The 24,535-nt window shown below is 37.1% G+C and overlaps 2 protein-coding genes across 4 annotated transcripts; both read left to right on the forward strand.

Annotated features, from left to right (window-relative positions):
* The first annotated feature begins 10,544 nt into the window (after positions 1 to 10,544).
* Positions 10,545 to 13,675, forward strand: LOC104242161 (probable E3 ubiquitin-protein ligase RHC1A). 3 transcript variants are annotated; one of them, XR_011404937.1, is made up of 3 exons: positions 10,545 to 11,450; positions 11,819 to 12,030; positions 13,267 to 13,675. XR_011404937.1 is itself a non-coding variant. In XM_070167352.1 (2 exons), exons 1-2 carry the CDS (start codon positions 10,592 to 10,594, stop codon positions 11,851 to 11,853), a joined length of 894 nt encoding a protein of 297 aa, XP_070023453.1. In that variant the 5' UTR covers positions 10,545 to 10,591; the 3' UTR covers positions 11,854 to 12,146. The 3 variants fall into 3 exon arrangements, 1 of the variants encoding a protein (XP_070023453.1); XR_011404938.1 differs by lacking the exon at positions 13,267 to 13,675 and adding an exon at positions 12,155 to 12,424; XM_070167352.1 differs by lacking the exon at positions 13,267 to 13,675 and having other exon boundaries at positions 11,819 to 12,146.
* Positions 13,676 to 14,093: 418 nt separating this feature from the next.
* LOC104242163 (RHOMBOID-like protein 10, chloroplastic) lies at positions 14,094 to 21,907 on the forward strand. The gene is made up of 9 exons (XM_009797182.2): positions 14,094 to 14,325; positions 14,797 to 15,050; positions 15,296 to 15,350; positions 15,443 to 15,523; positions 15,603 to 15,699; positions 15,794 to 15,861; positions 16,288 to 16,386; positions 16,705 to 16,746; positions 21,331 to 21,907. Exons 1-9 carry the CDS (start codon positions 14,161 to 14,163, stop codon positions 21,475 to 21,477), a joined length of 1,008 nt encoding a protein of 335 aa, XP_009795484.1. The 5' UTR covers positions 14,094 to 14,160; the 3' UTR covers positions 21,478 to 21,907.
* The last annotated feature ends 2,628 nt before the right edge of the window (positions 21,908 to 24,535 follow it).

A 24,535-nucleotide genomic window follows, 5' to 3' on the forward strand; every position in this document is an offset into this window, starting at 1 on the left:
CATGCCCGAGTGCACTTCCTAGAAGATTAGAAGAGAAGGGTTTCGTAGCAGTTTATATACAGTTCAAATAATATCAAAGCGGTAAAAAGCGACATTTAGCACATTAGTCCCAAACATGAAAAAAACAGATAATAAATAAAAGCCAAATATAACAATTATTCTAAGCTCGAATTCTGAACCCTGAACCAGAAGTTTTGGGTTCCCCTTCCCAGTAGAGTCGCCAGAGCTGTCACACCTCTTTTTTCTACCATCGGAAGCGGTATAGGGGAATTTTTCCAATTAAAGTGACAATAACCGAAACGAGATTATTTATTTCAAATTCAGAGTCGCCACTTGGGATAATGTATGGTGTCCCAAGTCACCAATTTAAAATCCCGAATCGAGGAAGTTTGACTCTGTTTTATAGTCCGCGAAACACAGAAATCTGGGTAAGGAATTCTATTAACTTGGGAGAAGGTGTTAGGCATTCCCGGATTCCGTGGTTTTAGCACGGTCGTTCAACTATTATTATTGGCCTAATTATTTGGTTAATTACATATTTTATACCTATTGTGCATTTTTAATCTTTGACCGCTTTCAATAATTTATGAAATTATTCTGGAACAAGTTACGATTATCGTACACTTGTTTGTTTAGCACACATTGCGAATCGTGTCACAGGAATCGTACCCACGATTTACAACATGTTTAAATTATTAACATTATTAGTTGTTATGGCCGGGTTACATAAATGTACCCCCGAATTTGAAAATTACGTATCATAACTACGTCACGGGAACCGTACCCGTAGCTATGATAGTTTATTTAATTAACGCGCCTAAAGCAAACTACGAAAATTCCAAGCATTTTTCTACATTAGTTAAGAGATTGAGTTGAGGGCCATAGACTATATGATTGGATGGCACACCTCAATTTACTTAAAGACAAGCTACTCCTAATCATGGCAAACTAGAGATGTTTAATCGTTAAAAAAAACTAAACCGAAGTTTGTTGTAATGCTACATAATCAGATACATGTTTGGGGTAAGTTTATTGAACATTTGATTATCTAAAAGAGAATTTGGGCCAACAGTGGCCCATTGAACGACCTGCATATGGAAATTAGTATCAGTTGGGCTCAAAGTTGAGCCCAATACACAAACCGAGTACCAGATATGGAACATGTTGGTTTGCCATTGGCATGGCCTTTTAATTGGGCTAATTGCAGGCCCAGTTCCCAAATAAGGAACAATTTTATTATGCAAGAAAAATAAGAATAGGAATTCAAGGTCGCTTGGGCCTGAAGTCGAGCCCAAAGACAAGAGCAAACCCAAGTAGCAGGCAGCCCAAGCTAAGTTCGACTTGGTTGTCACTACTGAGCCTTTGCTAGGCCCATGTACAATAAAATCTAGCTTCTTTACATCACATGTAATGTCAAATTCAGCATTGTAAATCTAATGCTTAAATCATGCTACTAACAGAGATTAAACTTCAATTTGAATCAACATCAACTTGATTTATCAATATGAAATTACAACAACTAGATGAATGAGGAACAAACAGTCCCGCAAATGACTATTAAACATAAGTTGTGGGCTGGAATTACAAATCCAGCTTGCCTAGTTAAACATTTGCTCTACTAAAAGTCCATTTTATACATCCAAAATCTCCAATAATGTTTAAGTAATAAAAATGTTTAACACAACATTGCACCTCTGAGCTGAGGTTGAATATCTAAATCATAAACATTATCCTAATAGTCCTAACAGGCTTAATCAGAAAAACTTTAAAGGAAATGCTACAAGGTAAATGACTAAACAATAACATGAAGAAACCAGCAATTCCATTCAACAACACTGGGTTACAAGCTTCATTTTTGGCACTTTCAGAGTTCAAGACATACTTGAAAGCAGCAAAGAAAAACAGAAAAGAGGCTTCAATAAAAAAATATGAGACAATAACAGTTAACAATAGTAGCTACACCAGATTTACTCCATATTCATCCCAGGGCTTCAATAAAATCTAAGTGTTTTTTTACTAGCCAACTAAAGAGATTCAGCTACCTAATAGAATAGTGACTGAGTTTTTTCTTGGTGTATTTTTGCTCTCAAATCTATATCCGTATCTGTAAATGAGTGAAGAAAGGGTATCCTTTATAGGCCTAAATGTCGTATGATGAAAACGGAAAACTAGGGAATTATTCCCTCACACAGCCCCTAAAAGTATCTTTTCTAACATAAATGGGATAACTGGCAGCCTCTAATTGGTTTCAGCATTTTTGTCCTTGCCAAATAGGGCCAGCTGCCCCAAATTCTAGAAGCTTCTACCCAAACTTCTGTTTGCATATCCCTCCCATGATCCCTTTAAGTTTTTATTTATTCAATTAACCCCCTATAAGTCCTGTCTATTCCCAAATCAGGATCAACAACACCAGGCAAGAAACAATACAAAATAAAGATCAAAGGAACAAATCACTAAGCCATTAAACCTCTAGACTAATCATGAACCAACTCAAAAAAGAAACAAAACAATAATATTCAAACCTAATACCAAAACGGGTTTCAAAGGAAAATTGTTAAAACCTATTAACAGACTACTGAGATGAGGACTTAACAAACGTCTAATTAAACACAGACACTGAAATTAACCTAACTAAGGCATGCAAACTAAGCAAAGAAAAAAAATATGGAAAAGAAGAAATTACCCAGAAAACAACAAAAAAAACATAAGGTACAAATCCGAACTTAGAAGATTTTCATCAATTAACTTAAATTATCTAATAAACAAAATTCAGCTTAAAAAAATCATTTAATAAATCCAGAAGAGAAGGGGAAAATACCAGCTCTAAAAATGGGACAAATCCGAACCCACATGTATTCCGTCTAGTCAAAGGCAAATCAACCAGATCCCGGCGACTCCGAAATGAGTTTAAACTTACATTAACCAATGGCTCTTAACAAAAGCCATTAGCTAATGTCAGTTTCACACTCAAGGCGTGCTAAAATCGACGGAGATATCGAAGAAAAGACTTGACATTTTCTAACCATTTTTAGATCTAAAACTTAGAGAATTTCAGGTGTTTTGAGAGGAACTAAAACAGGATACGGGATGAGGAGGGATAGGAGATTATGAGGTGTGAACTTGGGAGATTTTGGAAGATTCCATGGGGTCGCCGCCAGCTAATAGGTTGGGAGCATCTTGGGGTGGCTAGAGTTTGTGGATTAGAGATGGGGGAAAATGAAAGGGTCTCTAGGGTATGGGGGGAGGGGATTAGGATAGTCTTATAGTTAAGTGACGATCAGTTCCCAGCCGTTGGATTTGGAACGATCAACGGCTGGGATTGAAACCCAGGGGAACGACGTCGTTTGGGTGAGGGTTGGGGCTGGACCGGGTAGAAGGGATTGGGCTGGGGCGGGCTGACTTGGGTACAGATTGGCTCAATTTCAAATTAATTAAGCCCTTTTTCCCAATTCCTTTTCCTTTTTTTCTTTTTCTTTCTTGTTTTATCTTCTTTTTTTAATTAATTAAAAACTTAAATTGAGTCCTAAATTAATCTAATTTACAAAATTAAACTAATTATCTAATTATAATATTTATAAAATTATTTGATCCTAAATTAAAGAAAAGGAAATGACTAAATTAGCATTTAAGGCTAAAAATGTAAAACTAAAGATATTTTTTGTGATTTTTATTTTAGTAAAGCAATTAATTAACTAATTAATCCTGAAATATAAACACAAAATCTAAATTCAATGCATGATATTTTTGACATTTTTTCCATGATTTTCACAGAATTAGACGTGCACAAAAATGCAAACAATTAACAAAATTCTATAAAATTGCAAATAATTTGGAAAAAATCTATTTCTTTAATTTGTAGGAGTATTTCACATAGGGAAAAAATCACGTGTTCATAGAGGCCAATGCTCGGGAAAAGGAGATCTCTTCTGCGACAAAAATTAAGTTATCAAGTGCACTTGATCATGCTAGGCGACAATCCCGGAGGGTAACCCTCGAGGAGGTGCATGCTCGTGGCTTCGATCTCTCAACCGATATTGAAAGGGCAAAGATTTTGGAAGAAGAAGCTGTCGCTCTGCTTTTTGATGAGGATGATTCAACCAGTGGCTCCGAGAGTGGATGAGACGAAGACGAAGTCCTCGAGGGCGAGGCTTTTGAAGATGCGGCTCCTGAAGGTGCAAAGGCCGAAGATGTGACCCTGAAGTAGTTTTAGGTTTCCTTATTTTATTTTTGTGCAAGTATCCCTTATGTAAATATCTTCTGTAATCATCTTTTGGAAATACAAGAGGAACCTTTTATCTCATCTTTGACTTTTGTTGGGTTTCAAATTGTCTTTATTTATGAAATACTTCGTTTGTATAACTTGAATGATTGGTCCGAGAATTGGTTTGGACTCGGGACATAATAGACCCTTAGATCTTTATCGATAGATATAATAATCCTCGAGCTAAATTTAAATTGACTTGATATGAGCTCAGGATAACGTGACTCTTGAGTTCGGGTCGAGTGAGAACGGAGTCTCGAACTATAAGTTTTTGGCCCTTCAGCCTTTCGAAGTTGGCCCTTGGGCTCTTATATATCGGCCCCTAGGCTCTTTAAGTTGGCCTTTAGGCTCTTTAAATTTGCCTTTGGGTTCTTTAAGTTGGCCCTTAGGCTCTTTAAATTGGGCCAATTCGGCCTCTAGAATGGCTATATAATTTTCCCCTCATTTCGGCTAAAAGACTTAGTGAAAATTTAATTATGCATTAGAATGTATTTTTTTGTACTCGTTGGGTTTTTCGAAGGTTCGTCGTGTTAGGACCTTATTCGTGTATTGATAATCGAATACCTCTTGAGGTTTTATTGAAAGTTGATGTTATCGAAGCCTTTAAGTTATTCTAGGGCTGAATTATCGAATCCTATTAAATTATTCATGGGATGAATTTATCGAAACCCATTATATTTTGCTTTTGCCGAGGGTAGCCTGATTTAGCCGGTTTTTACAAAGTGTTTGAAGGCCTTGATTTATAAGGGAAGTCGGACATCTCCGAGCCGCATTATTTTGGTCGTAACCTTTATATGAACGTGGTCTTTAATATGGCCGTAGCCTTCGGGTATGTCACTTGGACTTGTTTCTCGATAACTTTTTGAACTTGTTCGAAAAGTTAGTCCCCGAGTATATTGGCCTTGGCCTTTTTTTCGAGGGGTGCCTCTTTGAGGTCTTATGAGTCCGAGTTTTCGATGATTCAGATGTATTGATTGTCGATAACAGTCCCCGAGTATTCGGGGGTACTTTTATGCTTTGGCTCTTCAGCTATTTCCCGTAGGATTATAAGTGTGGCGCTCGTATAATAGTAAACTTCGTTAAGATACAAAGTGTTTTTGATATTAAAAGAATGCTTCTTCAAATAATTTGATACATGCGTGCATGTTTTGCTGTCGGGGATTGACTATTCTATATGGACACGGTTCATCTAACTGTTTGGACCATTACAAAGTTTTCCTATCGAGGCCCTCTTAGGAGTGAAGTGTTTTCCTTGAAAATATAACCTCCGAGGGTGATGCCCCCCAGTATTCGGGGTTGATTAAAAAGAAACCTTGGATACTGTTAAGTTCTCCTTAGGTAGCACGTAGTTGTTGCCTCGTTAAAAACCTTGCCAATAAACCAATTTGGGACAAAATCCGAACTAAGGGAAAAATAGTGCAACACATGCTTTAAAACCTAAGGTCTTCGTGTGAATAACGATGCCTTCAAGATCGTATGCCTTCGATACCTTTAATTGGAAATCTGTAATGAGTTAGTTTTAAACCCAAATAGTCAAAAGGATAAAGACATACCTTAGCAGTAGTATCGTTTGAGTAGTGATATGTTCCAATTGTTTGGAAGTTGTTCATCGTGCTGAGTTCGTAAGGTCCTTTAACAATTCTGAGGACCTAATATGATCCTTCCCAGTTCGAGCGCGGTTTTCCTTCATTCGGGTCTCGAGTATTGAGGGTGACCTCTTAGTTTCTGACTCCGAAATGTAGGAGGTTGGTCCTTCTATTGTAGCATCTTTCGATCCTTTGCTTTTGCGTGGCCATTCAAACAAGTGTTGCTTCTCATTTTTCATCTACCTTCGGGGTATGAAGCAAAGACGGGCTCGACAGATATCACATTAATTCTTCTAAGGCTTGCTAACATTCTGGGGTCCACGCGAAATCCTATTTCTTTTTTAGCAAAGAGAAGAACTGGTGACTTCGATTCGACGACCTAGAAATGAATCGACCCAAGGTAGATATTCGCCCCGTTAGCGTTTTCACAGCCTCCACGCTACCCATGATCATGATATCCTCGATAGCCTTGATCTTATTGGGGGTTATTTTTATACCCTGATTTGATACCATGAAGCCGAGAGACTTACCCGAGCCAACTCCGAAGGCACATTGCTCCGGGTTAAGCTTCATGTTGTATTTCCTCAAGATCGCAAATGTTTCCTGCAAATGAACTAAATGGTCCTCTGCGCACCGGGACTTAACCAACGTATCATCAATATAAACTTCCATTGTTTTGCCTATTTGTTCTTCGAACATTTTGTTAACTAGGAGTTGGTGTGTAGCTCCTGCATTCTTTAGCCCGAAGGGCATTACATTGTAACAATAAGTTCCAAACTCAGTAATAAATGAAGTCGTCTCCTGGTCCTCTGGGTTCATCTGAATCTGATTGTACCCGCAGTAGGCATTGAGAAAAGTTAGGATTCTCATGGCCAGCCGTGGCGTCAATCGTACGATCGATGCTTGGCAAAGGGAAAATTGCTTCGCTCAAGTCCTTATAATCTATGCATATTCTAAATTTGTTTCCTTTTTAGGAACTAAAACTACGTTGGTTAACCACTCGGGGTACTTTACCTCCAAAATAGATCCTATTTTAAGAAGTTTGGTTACTTGTTGTTCCGACTCCGTCAAGGTCGGGGGCTGTGATAGCTATTTAGCCGCCTGCTTACCTTTGTGCTTGATTTCTCCGAGGTCAAGGGCCCTGGTATCGACACCACTTCCTCGATTGCAAACATCTCTTTTGCAGCATGTTGTCCGTAAACTATTTCACTCCTTCCTCCGTTGGGAACTTCATCATTTGGTGAAGAGTTGAAGGCACTACCCTCACGTTGTGTATCAACGGTCTCCCGAGGAGCGTGTTATACCTCATGTCACCTTCAATGATATGGAACTTCGTATCTTGTATGGTACCGGCTATGCTTACTGGCAAGATGATTTCTCCCTTTATTGTTTCGCTTGCCATGTTGAAGCCATTCAGGACCCGGGATGCAGGTACAATCTAATCTTGTAGGCCGAGTTGTTCCACGACCCTCGATCTGATTATGTTTGCTGAGCTACCTGGATCCACTAAAATACATTTAATTTGAATTTTATTTAAAAGGATAGAGATTACCAAGGCGTCGTTGTGAAGCTGAGATATGCCTTTTGCTTCCTCATCACAAAATGATAAGACGTCCTCGGGCACATAGCTCCGAGTCCGTTTTTCTCTTGTAATTGACACCTTGGTGCGTTTGAATACAGGTCACTGAGGGACATCGACTTCGCCAATGATCATGTGGATTACATGTTGTGGTTCTTCTTGTTCATTTTTACTTGCATCTTTCTCCCTTAAGTGATTCTTAGCTCGATCACTTAGAAATTCTCGAAGGTGACCTTGTTGAACAACCGAGCTACTTCTTTCCTTAGCTACTTGCAATCTTCTGTTCTATGACCATGTGTGCCATGATACTTGCACATCAAGTTCGGGTTCTTTTGAGAAGGATCGGTCTGTATTGGCCTGGGCCACTTGGTGTCTTTGATTCTCCCAATAGATGAGACAATCCCTGATGCATCTATGTTGAAGTTGTACTCTGATAATCGAGGGGCCTCGGTGGGGTCGGTGTGCTTATCGAATCCGCTTTTACTTATGAGTCCCCGAGAACTTGACCTCGATTCTCCGATCGCTCCGAGGAGTGTTGCGGCTCGGGCCGCTGTTCCTTCGATCGGCATATGGCTGATGTCGTTCTTTGTTGACTCTCAATTCCCGGTCTGTATCCCTCGGGGGCTTGGCTGCGAATCTGTTGGGATAAATTGAACCCGAGGGGGCTCCCAACTGGTCGTCCCCGACCCTAATTTTTGACTGGTAATGATTGTGCACATCTGACCATGTCACAGCTGGATATTCGATCAAGTTCTATTTCAACTATAGAGACGTGATCGAGCTCCTTTCATTCAAACCCTGCATAAAGGCCTGTACTACCCAGTCATCGGAGACTGGTGGTAATTCCATTCTTTCCATCTGAAACCGGGACACGAATTCCCTTAGCATCTCATCGTTCCTTTGCTTAATTTTGAAGACGTCCGATTTTCTCATGTCCACCTTTATGGCCCCGACGTGTGCTTTCACGAAGACATCTGCCAACATAGCAAATGAATCAATAAAGTTAGGAGCTAAGTTGTGATACCAAATCATGGCTCCCTTTGATAGTGTTTCTCCAAACTTTTTCAACAAGACTAATTCAAATCATGGCTCCCTTTGATAGTGTTTCTCCAAACTTTTTCAACAAGACTAATTCGATCTCATCGTCATTCAAATCATTTCCTTTGATTCCGCAAGTGTATGAACTAATATGCTCGTTGGGGTCGGTTGTTCTGTTATACTTGGGTATATCGGGCATGCGAAATTTCTTAGGAATGAGAATTGGAGTTGCGCTCTGAGGTAATGGCTTTTGTATGAACATTTTGGTGTCTAAACCTTTCAAAACTGGAGGTGCCCCCGGTATCTGATCTACACGGGAGTTATAGGTCTCCACCTTTTTGTCGTTATCTTCAATTTTCTTTTCTCCGAACTCGATCCTCTTAGTGAGCTCTTCGAGCATCTTCATAATCGTGGGGTCAGTCCCCGAGCCGCTTTCATCGGGCCTTTCTAGCGTTGGTTTAGTACGCCGAGTGTTTACTAGTTTGGTTGTGTTTGGAGTTCTATTCTGACTCTGAAGTTGAGCGATGGCGATTTGCTGAGTTTGCAGCATCTCGAATATCACTTGGAGGCTGACTCCCCCATTACCCATTCCCTGTGTTCTTTGGTCACCGGATCTGGCTTCCCTGCATATATTTCCTTCGGGGTCCACGCCTAGATCTGCATTCAAAGCAATGTGCGAACTAACATTAACTAGTTCCACATTTGGCACTTCCCCTGGGTTTATTGGTGGTACATCGACCCCGGCGTTGCTGTTTTCTCCAAGACCTTCATTGTCATGAATGGGTGCGTTTTGTGAGCTAGACATGTTTCAGCCTGAGAATCAAAAAAATCTTGATAAGAAAAAGTGTAAAAGACAACGTGTGTAACGAGAATCAGTAAAGTAATAATCACTATTATCTTTGGCCCCACAATGGTCGCCAAACTGTTTACCTCGAAAATACGAGTAGCAATTAAATTTGATTTGTGGTTTTAAAGATATGTGATTTAGTTCAATACCAATTAATAATCAAGAAGTGTGAAGTAGAAATGAGAGAGGCAAGTGAATCAAACCAACGTTACTCAACAGCAATGACCTCGAGCTCAGTGACCTCGAGGTAGGCTTAGAATAATAAGAGCAATTAAGTAATAAAAGTAAAGTAAGAACAGTAGAGCTAAAGGACAATACTGATGAACAATAGGCAAAAAGGTAGATAGTATATTCTTTGCTTAGAGATAAGATGATGTTACAAATGATTGGGGTCCCCTTTATATAATAGGGGAATCCCTAAATAAGGTATATTTCTATTTACAGTAAGGAATATTCTTGGTACAACTGTCTAACCGCCTAGTACGGGATCGTACAATCTTATTCTGGGATTCGTGCCATGATCTTGGGGACGTGACAGGAATCTAGTTCGTTCTGTTACAAACCCATAACGGTACTATTTCGGGGTCGGAGCACACTTGGCCTCGATATTCTATTTCGGGCATTGCACTCTGTCTTCGAGCTCGAGTCTGGTCTACCGGTTTCGAACTCGACCTCGCCCGGACTCGGGCCTAGGACGGAACCCCGAGCCTATAAATCAGAGGCATATGATTTTGACCGTATACAATTTCAAAATGACAATTAATGATTCATCTCGCAAGCAGACACGGATCTCCTTTTTAGAATACAGAGACCAGTAAATAATATTAGATTAATCTAGAAAATATGTATATAAAATATTTAGTTTTGTGGAGAGACGATGGGCACCATAATTTGGGCACTAGATCCGCCCTTGCCTTGTAAGATTCATAGTTACCACTTACTTGATATAATATTATAACTTAAAAAATTAAATAAAAGAAGAAGAAGAATCATCTTAAAAATGGGTTTCTTCGTGTATTAGAATTGACAACACCATTACATGTTGCCAATACATTAGTCTTATACTTTACTTTTCGAAGCTGTAGAAATATCCTCTCGAGAGGAGAAAGAATATTTCCATGCAAAGCATTTCCAAAAAGCTATCCTTTTTCTTCCTTCCCTTCTCTTCTTCAAACCTTTTATAAAAGCCTTTGCATTTGTATCTTTGTTACATCTAATTTGTCAATTCTGTAACTCATTTTCTAGCCCTCTTTAATCTTTCCCCCCCAAAAAGAGCTAACATGTCCTTGATACCTCGAAATCGCCCTCGAGTTATTGTCAATGGAGTCCAGAGAATGAGAACATACCATTACTACTGGTGCAGACATTGCCAAAGATCAATCAGGACAACTTCAGCCAATCCATTTGAAATTCTATGTCCTACTTGTTTTGGCCAAGTTCACTATGAACTTGATATTACAAGGCCTAGGCTAATACTTTCTGATGTCACAAGGCTACAACCACAACCATCCTGGAATTCTCGCCTTCTTGATGCCTTGACACTCATGACTGATCCATCAATCAGACAACAAAACAATAATAGCGATCAAAATCATCGGACTAGACAACGTGCTCGTGTCATTCTCCAATTTATAGGCCCTGATGATCAACCTATTAGACCTGTCTCTCCTCATGAAAACGCGCTTTCTTTGCCATTCATTCAAGAATTGACTCAGAACGATAGGCCAGGGCCGCCTCCAGCGCCATCTTCAGCAATTGATGCATTGCCAAGAATTGTGCTAAATGCAAACCATTTGGAAAATGACTCTGTTTGTCCTGTTTGTAAAGATGAGGTCGAAGTTGGGATAGAAGTTAAAGAACTTCCTTGCAAACATTTTTATCATTCAGAATGTATTGTTCCATGGCTTAGAATGCATAATACTTGTCCGGTTTGTCGATATCAGCTAGAAGGTTTCTCAAACAATGAAGAGCAACATGGATACACAAATGAATTCAATGAAGAAGAAGAGGATAACATGAGGAATCCTCTAATATGGGGTTGGACTCAGCTTATTTCCCTTTGGCCTTTTAGTTTGCTATCAAGTTGGAGACAGAGATATTTTAACCCTTTTGAGACTACAACTTCTGGTTTTCCCAGAGGTAAGATATTGCTAATATTTCCTCCATCCTGATTCCTTGCTTTACTTTTTTTTGCTTCTTTACAAATGTTTTATATTAGCAAACTGTAAATTTTTACATTATTAGTGTAATTTAACATATTTTAACAAGTTACCTACTTTATTTTCTAAATCACAATTAACTATATTTTATCTTTTAGGTGATTTGATATATAGAATTTTTTTTACATTGTAACTCTTTTTATAGGAACTTTTATGTCGCAACTCTTTATTCAAGATCTGAAACTCTCATAGTTACTTAATTCCAGCAACCCCTTCACAAGAAAGGCAGAAAATATGACTTACAGTGGTCTAATATTTCACTAAGAAAAATATTTGATTTTTGGACAGTGAGAGCTTGGTGGAACCCTCGGATTTTTCCTTGATATTGGTTGCGGCTGAATTGGTTCCATTTAGAAAATGTACAGAGTAGTTTGTTTTTATCATTCTTTGCTTCATTGGGCACTTAGCAGGTATGTTTACAACTCAACTATATCATTATGAATTTGCGGATGAAATGTAGCTGAGAATGGAATCAAATTAAAGGATTAGAGACTCAGAAGGTATGTGCCTATCATACCCCCCCACCCCACCCCCCACAAAAAAGGCTATAATTTATATGTGCTGACAATGTAAAGAACTTTATATTATCAATGTAATTTTACTGGCCTTAATTCTATTTTCTAGGTTATTATATCATACTGCTATGAAGAGTTACCTGTTATTATAGGTCAACTTAAAAAAACCGAATCAGTTAATACTTAGGGTATGTTTGGTATGAAGGAAAATATTTTTCGAAAAATATTTTCTAATTTTCTCATATTTGGTTGGGTTAAATGTTTTAGAAAATATTCCTCATGAACTCGTTTTCCTTCAATTGGAGGAAAATGTTTTCCCTATCAAGAGAAGAAAAATATTTTTCAAAACTCTTTTTCAACCTTTCCCAACCTTATTCCCCATTCCCCCCTACCCCACCCACCCCACCCCCACCCTTAATAAAAAAAATATTATTAATAGTACTTTCTTGTCATGTTATAGATAGATTTATTTTTCATTTCAACAAATGAATATTTTCTTTTCATGATATAAAAAAGTATTTTTTTTTTCAATTTAACAAAAAAGTACTTTCTTTACATGATATAGAAAAAGTTTTATTTTCTTTTCATAATGTAGAAAAGATATTTTTTACAAAATGAGTATATTCTTTTCATGATGTAGAAAAAGTATTTTCTTTTATTTCAATAAAATGGTTGCTTTATTTCCATATTGTAGAAAGATTGCTTTCTTTTTCAACCAAAAAAAGAGTATTTTCTTTTTAGTTATGGAGCATAAATTTCAACGTTATTTTGCGTAAAAAAGTAAAGCAGCACATTAATTCCTTTGGGTATGTGTGAATTTTTAGAAGAATGATTAAATTGTTGAAGAAAATAGAGTCATGAAAATATTAGGTATTTAGGTTTGGGGGGGGGGGGAGTAGCAAGGAACATTTTTCAGAAAAAAAAATTTCACTCACCAACCAAACAAGAAAAAATAAATGATAAAACCACTCATTTTCCATAAAAACTTTTTCTAGGAAAATATTTTCCTTCGTACCAAACACACACTTATTATCATGTTGTTTGACGAGTCAAGGTAAGTTACATCCAGCAAGAGGTTGATAAGAATGAGCACGAATGTTGAAAGTATGCAAATTCGATTCGATCAGAGCATCACAAGGCTCACAAACATAAAAGAAAACGACACTACTTTTAGCTATATAATAATCTACTAACATTTTTGGAAACTTATAATTATTGCAGTAATTTAATTTCAGCTGGAATTTTTCTCTAGAACTCGATGGCCTGAGGAATTTCAAGGACATTGTGGTTCGACAATTAAAGTCATGGATTTGTTTTCAGCCAGAATGATGCAAGAAGAAGAGGAAGAAAAATATGAAGGGACCATGTACAACCTCAATCTCAAGATGTAAAGCTCGTCTTAGAATGATGATAAACCACTAAAAAACAAATAATTAGGTAACATGTGTGTTGTGGCAGATGAAGGAATAGATTAACCAATTTCAAATTAAAAATCTTGTGATCTAATAGGTCACGTGTTTTATAACGTAATTAAGCAGGTTTGTTAAGATTGATTTATGAAAAAGAAAAATATACAATGTATCTAAAAACCGAATTATTATATAGAGTTCTTCTTTATATGTTACATGTATGAGATTTGTTCATATCAAAATGCACCGCGATCCCGTCGACTCAAACACATAATTTACACCAAAAAATAATAGTAAAATATTGCACATAGAGTTATCCGGCACCCAATTCTCAGAAACGCAATGGGTGCATGGGTCTTTATATGAGTATTAGCAACACCAAAAAATAATTAAGCACTCATGATTTTAAAATTTTGGATCTCTCACTGTGAGTACCTCATAAAGCAAATTCAATTTAAATTACCAGACGGAATTTTTAGTATTCAATTGTGTTAAATTAGTGCATAATTAGTTTCACAGAAAAACAAAATGATTAAAAAAACTGGAACTAAAATTTAAATTATATTACATTACAATAATACAATAGAACTACACGGAGGCATCTGCAATTATCACAAAGTAGGAGGGACGGTAGAGCAATTAACTCGAATACCACTCGTTAAAATAGCGGGTATGTGGTTCGGGTTTAAGAATTTTACGGAGCAAAATGGAAATGGCGGGTTGGGCAGCTGTACCATCCAATAATCCAAAGTTTACCCACACATGGGGTCCCACAACCAGCCACCTCATCACCAACGCCGCCGCTCTCCGCCTCGGCGACTTCCTCCACCGCCGTATCCGCCTCACTTATCTTCTTCAAACTTCTATCAAGGTAACTTTTTGGATTGCGTTTCTTATGAATTTGCTGTGGCTTGTTGATCCTTGCAGTGTTTGTAAAGTTAAATGTTTTTTTAGCTGTGGTTTCCATTAATTTGATTAAACTCAGTTCAATGTGATTATACTGCTCAAATTCATGATATAATTAGTTAATCACTTGGGATATTGGATTAATAACTAATTGGTGCTGCACACACTAATGCTTTGTGACAACGGGTGCCAATACAGTATAAAAGTATATATTTTAAATATTTTCCATTATGCATATAGCTGAATTTTCTCTAAACTATTGTTACAAAAATATATTTGGATACGATTCTTGTAAACTAGCTCTGCTTGAAAAGTTCTTACCTTGGTTGAAACATCGTGTGATTTGCTTTGATGTTATACATGTCTCCTTATCCCAGCAGTCTCATGAAATTCTGGAAATGCAAAGTTCTTAACCACCATTTTGGTTGCTATACAGCATATTTATTGTCATGGTCATGGGCCTAAATTGAAGGATGTATGGCATAAATGGACCATTGACGTTACTGGATTCAATATCCTTCAATGGTCACAGGATGTCTTATCTGGCACGCACACGAACTTATTATTCTTCAATGCTGATGAAAGTAGAAGGGAATTCAAACAATTTCAGAAGTCATCCTCAAAGTCGTCTAGATCATTCTTCTCTAGTGAAAGAAAATGGACCAACATATTCCTTGCTCTTAACATATTGTAAGTTTAGTATTCTTAACCAAAATGGAGCAAATACGATGATATTGTTTTTATCTTGGATTAATATTTATATAAGTCAATTCGATCTTTTCCCTTTCACTGCTCAGAATGAAGAGAAGTGCCTTCTTGCAAATATCCGGAAAAAGTAAAACCAGAAAAAGGCGCCTTTTGAGTGGTTTTGATTGGTATAAGGAACAAAGAGTTTATTGTTACACAGAGAACTAACAATTTCTATCTCACTACAGGGTCTATATTGCACAAGTTGCAACTGATGGAAAGCTTTTATTTTGGGGAGCCAAGGTTAGACTGGATTAAAAGTGTAAAATTGCTGACATAGCTTCTTCCATATCAACAATATTTTCTTTCACATGGTTGATTGATATGTTTTGCAGATTAATAGTCTTATTAACAAAGGGCAACTATGGAGGCTGATTACTTCTTCATTCTTGCATGCAAATATAGGCCATCTCATGGTTTTACTTGACTCACGTTTTCTGGATTCCTAAATCCATCTTTGCTTAAGGTTTTAAAGCAGATGTGGCTTCTTTTCAGGTTAATTGTTATTCGTTGAATTCTGTTGGGCCTGGTGTTGAAAAGATCAGTGGCCCTAGAAGATATGTTGCATTGTATTTGACATCTGCAATTGCAAGTAATAACACGTCACCATATAAGATATATTCGTATTTCAAAGAAGTAATTCCTATTATACAGTGATTCTGATTGCATCTTCTGAAAGAGATTAGGTTCAGCAATGAGTTACTGGCTTAGCAAGGCACCTGCAGTTGGTGCCTCAGGGGCAATCTCGGGATTAGTAAGTTCTGCTTTTCTTTTGCAGTTTTAGTGTACTTGCTATTGCAGTGCATGCAGCTGGGGTTACCATTTCATGCTATTTCATGATTTCTTATCACTTACATTGTCCAACTCTTCGATCTCTAAATCTATCTGCTTATATGCACTCATTTGTATGTAATTGTTTTCCGTACACTTGATGTGTAAATCCTGTTGGCATTTTACGGGAAAATTAACTTGCCTTCTAGTTGTATGTAGTTTAGGAAAAATAATGCCTCATTCGTTTCAGTTATCATGAGAGTACTTGGAATACTGAAGTTATGTTTCTGGCCGCTACAAGGATCTCTTTGTCACAAGAGCAGTCGAGGAAATTAAATAATTAGACTTCTTGCTTTTTCATTTATCAGGTTATGAAATACTGATATCCATGTTTTTGTGTCATTACCAGGTTGGATCTTTTGCAGTATTTGTTTTGAGGCATAGAGGCATGGTAAAAGGCACCGAGGGGGATCTTCGATATATAGCAAATGTGATTGTATTAAATATGGTAAAGTACTATATCATCTATTCAGCTCCAGGCCCATTTGTTGGCATTCACCATGCGGGTGATAGAGCGCATATCTTATTATTAAGCATATTCTCCAAAAGTGTATATTCTTGTGAACTTTCATAGGTTGAAGATGCTAATTAGTGGTTTAAGGATTTAAAGTAATATCGGATTATTCTTGAGGGCTGCTCATATCTCTGTGTTCGGTATCATAATACTTGCATGTTTACCGATTCACAAGTGTCAAGTTTGATCTCTTTTCTTTATATATATATTTTTTCCTTGTTCATCAACTGCTGGCAACCATTTCTCTTGCAGGCTATTGGACTACTGAACAAAGGGATTGACAACTGGGGACATGTAAGTATATCAATATTTAACTTCATCATCATTTTCTCAATATTGATGTTTTTTGTTCACCAAAACGAAGAGGAGTCTTGGAGCAATGGTAAAGTTGTCTCGTTGTGACCTATAGGTCACAAGTTTCAAGCCGTTGAAGCAGCCACTAATGCTTGCATTAGGTAGGCTGTCTACATAACCCCTTAGGGTGCGGCCCTTCCCCGAACCCTGCATGAATGCGGGATGCCTTGTGTACCGGGCTGCCCTTTGTTTAGCAAAGCTCGTGCTTTTACCACATTACTGGATGGGCCTGCTTTTGATTTATAGTGACAATCAGTGGCACTCCAGCATCTCCTACATCATCTTCCCTTTCTTTTTGAGGAGTAACCTGTCTTCTCTTCCATTCTATTGCTCTTTTTAGTTCCCGACAAGAGAAAAGAACAACATGAAATCAAGATCTCTGCCCATAAACTATTCGCTTTAACCATTCTGCAAGCCATATTTTAAGAGCTTAAATTTCGAGGATGCAAAATCTTTGGGGCTCTTATGATTTGAAAAAGGATAATTCATCTTGTAAAAGGCGGTTTCCGCTTATTGAAGTACATTCTGCAAGGTCCATGCTTGCTACTAAATCTGTATTCAAAGAAGAGGAAGTAATATGGGAAGATATTTCATTCCTCTTATGGTCACGTCCTTCTCTTCTTCTTCATACTTCCTCCTCCCCCTCCGCTCTCTCTTGTTCTGTTTTCCTTGTGTTTTTTCTGCCCTTCCACTTTGTTTTAAATGCATGTAGAAGTGTTTAATAAGTATATACATACATCCAAGTTAAATAAGAGCAATGGTACCAGAAGTAGGGGGAAGTATTATTATTCATGATCAATGAAGGTGAATATTGTCTCATGGAATGTGAGGGGGCTAAATCGCTACAGGAAAAGATTGTTGATCAAGAGTTTGATTCACAGTTAGAAAGCAGATGTTTATTGCTTCCAAGAATCCAAGGTAGAAGCCTAGAAGGGGACATTAGGGAAATTATTAAAGAACTTTGGGCAAATAGATGGGAAAGTTTGCACAATTGGAAGCTAGTGGGACTAGAGGGGGAATTGTAGTACTCTGGGATAGCAGAATTTGGGAAGGGGAGGTCAGTAGTTTAGGTTCTTATTCAATTACTTGTAAATTCTCTGGTAAACCCAAGATTTTACTTGACATTTATCTAGTGTATATGCTCCAAACGATAGAAGAGAAAGAGAGAAAGTTTGGTGGGAGTTGGCTGGTGCCAGAGGTCTTTTTTTGGGCCTTGGGTGGTTTGTGGGGATTTTAACACTATTCAATTCCCATCAGAGAAGAACTGCTACACAATTAATAGGGCTATGACTGAGTTCTCAGAGTTCATTGAGGACATGGAATTGGTGGATCTTCACCTGGCAGGAGGGGCATACACACGGAGGAAAGGTGATAGGCATGATATAGCAGCAATATTGGATAGGTTTTTGATCTCAGTGGACTGGAATGAAGCTTTCAGAAACATCAAACAGACTACACTTTATAGAATCACATATGATCATACACCCCTGATGCTTCAATGTGGAAACTAGGAACATGTTGGGTCTTATTTTAAGTTTGAAAATTGGTGGATCATGGCTGCAAACTGATGGTTTCAAAGATAGAATTAAAGGATGGTAAGAGTCTTTTATTTGCGAAGGGAGGCCCGATTTTATTTTAGCTTTTAAATTGAAAGCTTTGAAGGAGAAGCTTAAAGAATGGAGCAAAACCATTCAAGGAAATCTGGAATTACAAAAGGAAAATATTCTCAATCAACTTGCAGAATTGGAAGAGTTACAGGATCAAAGGAACTTGAATGAAGAAGAAATCTACACAAAAACTGCTTTGTCAATGTAATTTGAGGAGATTGCTAAACAAGAGGAGGTGAGGTGGCTTGGAGACAAAGATCCAGAGCTCTTTGGTTGAAACAAGGTGACAAGAACACAAAATTCTTTCACATAACTGCAAATGCTCATAGAAGATATAATAATTTTGACCAGCTGATAGTTGAAGGAGTAGCTGTGGAGAACACTGTTGACATCAAAAGAGAAATAGTCACATTCTACCAGAAGTTATATACAGAATCAGAAGTGTGGAGACCACAAGATAATCTTAGGGATTGCCATATGATTACCCCTGAGGAGAATCAAATGCTGCAAAGTCCTTTTGTTGAACATGAGATATGGGAAAGTGTTAAGGCATGTGCAGGGGACAAAGCTCTTGGACCGGATGGTTATTCTATGGCTTTCTTTAGCCATTGTTGGGAAGTGATTCACAATGAATTAGTAGCTGCTGTTCAAAATTTCCATGCTCAAGGAATATTCGAAAAAAGCTTTAATGTTACCTTTGTAGAATTGATACCTAAGAAGGTTGAAGCTAAGGAGCTGAGAGATTTCAGGCCTATCAATCTTATTGGTAGCGTTTACAAAATCATCTCAAAGTTGTTGACAAAGAGACTTAAGAAAGTGGTTAATAAGCTAGTAGATACACAACAGATGGCCTTCATAAGGGGCAGGCAAATTATGGATGCTATTTTAATAGCAAATGAATGTGCAGATACAAGAACCAAAAGCAAAGAACCGGGGATATTATGCAAATTGGATGTTGAGAAGGCATATGATCATTTAAATTGGAATTTCCTACTAGGAACTCTCGTGAAAAAGGGCTTTGGAGAGAGATGGATTAATTGGGTCAAATTTTGTATCAGCATGGTCAGATTCTCAATACTAGTTAATGGTTCTCCAGCTGGTTTCTTTCCTTCGCAAAGAGGTTTGAGACAAGGGGATCCTTTGTCCCATCATTGCCCTGGAAGGTCTAAATCATATGTTACAGACAACTCAAATCAACAACTGGATTAGGGGTTTCAAATTGAGTTCCAGGGTTGGTAGCAATTTGGTGATATCTCTTCTTGAATATGTGGATGATACATTGGTCTTTTGTGAAGCTGATAAGAACCAACTGATGATGCTGAGGGTGATCTTCATTCTTTTTGAAGCCACATCTGGATTGCACATTAACTGGAACAAAAGTATTTATCCCTTTAATGAGGTGGAAGAAATTCATAGCTTACCTGGAATTCGTGGAGGAAGGATTGGGGAGTTGCCAACGGTTTATTTGGGAATGCCTTTAGGGGCCAAGAGTAAGTCAAAGGGGATATAAAATGGGATGTTAGAGAAATGTGAGAAGAAGCTGACAAATTGGAAAAATCAGTATGTGTCCTTGGGGCATAGATTGATTCTAATTAATTATGTGCTTGCTATGCCTACTTATATGATGTCTCTTTTTTCCCATTCTAGCAAATGTATTGAAAAAGGATAGATGCATTACGAAGAAACTTCTTATGGCAAGGTAACAGCGAAAATAAAAAAAATTATTTGGTTAAATGGGTTTCTCTTTTAGCTAGCAAAAAGGAAGGGGTATTGGGATTAAGAATTTTAAAGTCCAGAACCAAAGCTTGATGATGAAATGGCTATGGAGATTTGCAGCAGAAGATCAGCCACTATGGAAACTTGTGATTAAAGAAAAATATGAGATGAAAGGAGAATGGACAACCAAAGCAGTTAATAGTCCATATGAGATCGGTCTCTGGAGATCTATTAGAAATTTGTGGCCTAAATGATGATCAAGTCTAGAGTCAGAGTTGGGGATGGAATGAAGATATCCTTCTGGGAAGACAATTGGCTAGGTCAAGGGGCTTTGAAATAACTTTTTCCGGACATTCACTCCTTAAATCAACAACAAGCAGCAACGGTTGGAGAGGTATGGGCAAACCAAGGTTGGAACCTAACCTTCAGAAGACTTCTGAATAATTGGGAGATTGGTAGAGTAACACAGTTCTATAACACTCTAGAGTAGTTTAAAGGGACTTCAACTAGAAAAAACTGCATGATATGGCAAGGGCATAGGCAAGGAAAGTTTTCAGTTAAATCTGCCTACAAGGAGTTCAATTTTTCAAAAAATCAGATTGGGTGCTGGCCATGGAAGATGATATGGAAAGTTAAGATTCCATACAAAGTTGCCTGCTTTACATGGTTATTGGCAAAAGAAGCAGTGTTGACTCAGGATAACCTTATCAAGAGAGGTTATCAACTTTGTTCCAAGTGTTGCCTATGTGGACAAGAGGCAGAGACAATAAACCATCTCTTTTTACATTGTCAATGGACAACTCAGTTATGGAGGATGTTCATTAGTTTGAGGGGCATCAGGTGGACCATGCCAAGAAGAATATTTGAGGCGCTAGCATGGTGGACAATTTGGGAAGAAATAAATCAAAAATATTTTGAGGACAAGGTCAGTAGCATCCAAAAATTGAAAATGAAATATCTCTATTTTTGGTGTAAACAAGAAGTCTTAGAAAAACTTGAATCTATTTTTGATGTATTAGAATCCTCATGAGAAGACTACGGACTAGGAGTTTGTTTTGATTCTTGTAGATATGGGGGACTACACACCCTTTGTGTAGTTTGTTATTAATATACAAGTATGTTACCTTCTCCAAAAAAAACCATTGGAATATGTTTTAATGTTTGTGAGACTTTCTTAAGTGTTCTCTCATGAACATTTCAGCTTGGAGGCTTAATAGGAGGAGCAGCAGCTTCATGGCTTCTTGGCCCAGCGTGGAAGATTCAATCCATCTCCAGTGAAGGACGACGAGTTTTTGCTGACACGGCACCAATTTTCTCTATTGTTCGAACTAAAAGGGACAAGTCATAATCCCTACTATTCAACTGCTAGTGCGCCAGCTAATGTGACTCAAGCCTTGACTACGTGCAATTTTACTGATTTTCCAGTACATACGAAAAAGTGGCATCCATTTATTCATACACTTGTGGTAATGATCCAGTTCACAGGTCTGTGCTGTATATAGTTTGCCTCTGAACAGGGACTATGTGACCAGAAAAAAAAAGGAGCAAATTAGAGGTCATACTTCGAGTCGCTTCATTAACTATGATGGAGGCCTGATAAGCTGTATTGCACCTCTGTTTACCTGTCATTATTTAGGGTTTTAGGCAAATGTCGAGGTTCTTGGTAATCTAATTTAGATTGCTGTTGGTCTGTTATTTAATGTACACTTTCACCATGAGACTTTAAAGTACATCCATTTGTAAGATAATCCAGTTACTAAATGTTCAATATTTTGTTATTTTTTTTGTTTCAAATGTCAATATCTTATTCTTAGTTAAATGTGTGGAAGAGAATCCATTTTCCTTCCGAGGTACTTAGCAAGTTCAGGTGTCTTAATCGAGTTCATGAAATTTGGTCTCTTTACCGGTCATTATTTAGGTTTTTAGGCAAATGTCGACGTTCTTGGTAACCTAATTTAGATTGCTGTTGGTCTGTTATTTAATGTACACATTCGTCATGAGACTTTAAAGAACATCCATTTGTAAAATAATGGAATTTTTACCTCCTATAGCAAAGACACCTTATTTATTTTAAAAAAATTATATTCTATATATACCTTTTAATGTTTATAGCAAAATATCTAATTTTGGTTACCTCCCACCCCTAAGCTACTAAATATGCTATTCAGTTACACTATTTTCTTTCTCTCTCATGCAATTCTCTTCCCTCATTCCCTAAAAACACCTTACTCAATAAGAGAACAATCAGACGAGGGAAGGGGCAAATATTCCAGAAATTGCTAGAAACATGGCCTTGTCTCTTCGCCATTTCTCTTATCTTCATCTCTTTTTACTAATACCTTGAATCAAACACCAACCCTTCAGTACAATAAGAGTCAGAAATAAAGTATTCTTCAACGACAAAAGTGCAGATCGCAAATTGCAACCGAAATGCCATGGACAGTACGGACACTGATATGATGGAGGCGTAGTCCACGGCGTTGCCACCACAACCTCCACCGTCACAACTGCATTCCAGTTCGGGCCAAAACGACGTCGTTAGAGGCATGCTCACTACTGCTCGCCAGCTTATCGATCAACTGCATTTTATTGCTCAACGGCGGATTCGCCAGAAATTAGGGTTTGTTCTTGAACAAAGACAACGAAGTTTGGAGCTGAGCAACTTGATTTTCTGTTAATATATTTCAATGTATTTTCAATGTATCACGCTATTTTTTCATGTATTTCATTGTATTCATTGTCTTTTTTTTCATTGTAATTCAATGTATCTCGTTGTATTCCATGTATTTCATTGTATTCACTGTTTTTTTTCCATTATATTTCAATGTATCCCGTTGTATTCTATGTATTTCATTTTATTCATTGTCTCGCTATATGCCATAAATGTATTCATATATTTTTTAAAATTAATATAATTTATGTATTCAGATGTATTATATAATTCCTCTGAAGATTGCTATGTTTTGAGGGTATTTTTCGGTTGAAAATCTTTTTTATAACTGAAAATACAAAATTTGTGTGTTATAATTGAGTTTGTTGAGTTATATTAGGAGTCTATTATGTTAATTGGTTCACTTTCAGTTTTAAAAACAATGTAATCCCCTATTTCACGCCGTGAATACAGTCGAATACAATAATCTGTCCAGTTGTAATCCCATGTTTCACTCCATGAATACAGTCGAATACACTCGAATACAACAACTGATTAGCTGGACTTACCTGATTCACGCCTATTTTTGCTACTGTATTTATGAATACAATAGCTTAAATACATCAAATAGATCTTATAACCACAGAAAAGGTATTTATAATGCGTAATATAGCAAATGGTATCTATAGATGACTAATTACTACTAAACGATAGTGCTTTATGAAAATTTCTCTAAAATAATCCAGTTACTAAATGTTCAATATTGGGAAAATTTCACATTAGAACAATTGGGCTCCCTACTTTTCAATTTTATAACTCATATTTCAATTCCAACTAACTAGCCCAAAAATAATAGGCTAAGATTCAACATCCAACTCCAATAGGTTCTCAAAATTACTATTTAATTTTAAAAAAGATTCTTCAAACTTTTAAGTTAGTTTTCGAATTAGTAAATGTGACTCAAATATTAATCCAATAAACCAAATTCATTTGAGTGGTGAAAATTAGATTTTTAACAAGCTTAAATATGTGGGTTTAAATTCCGAATTTGATTTTGTGAAAATTTAGAGTTGGTGTTATTTAGACTTGTTAGAAATAGTACAAGCATGTTGTATATAAAATTTGAAGTCATTTAATGGAGTTTTGGACTGGTTTTGAACAAGAATTGCAATTGAAAATCGTGGAAGAAGTTCGTCTACAGACGCTTGTATAAAGGTGTATAAAAGTGTATAATAGTGTATAATGTGTGTTTCTACACTCATATACACTATTATACAAGATTATACATAATTATACAAAAAACTGACTTCGTCTTCTTCCTTGCGTCTTTTCTGAAATTTAACTCAAATCTTGCTCAAATCTATACCAAATCACTTCAAATTCAAATTTTGAACTCCTTTTGATATTTTCAATCAATTGGAACAACACCCAATCCAAACAACTAACAAACTTAAAAAAAAAATACTCCCTCCGTTCCAATTTATGTGAACCTATTTGACTAGGCACGAAGTTTAAGTAAAAAATGAAGACTTTTGGAATTTGTGTGGTTATAAAAGCTTCTCATTAAGGGTAAAGTTGTAACTTTAAGCTAAATTGTTACCAAATTTAGAAAGGGTTCATTCTTTTTGGAACGGACCAAAAAGGAAATAGGTTCACATAAACTGGAACAGAGGGAGTATTATTTTCGAAAGCAAAGCTTTGAATGGTTTTCAATGGTATACTTCTACTCTTCATTTTTTTTACATTGCAACCAGGT

Source organism: Nicotiana sylvestris, chromosome 1 (genome assembly GCF_000393655.2).
Source record: "Nicotiana sylvestris chromosome 1, ASM39365v2, whole genome shotgun sequence".
Classification (NCBI taxonomy): Eukaryota; Viridiplantae; Streptophyta; class Magnoliopsida; order Solanales; family Solanaceae; genus Nicotiana; species Nicotiana sylvestris.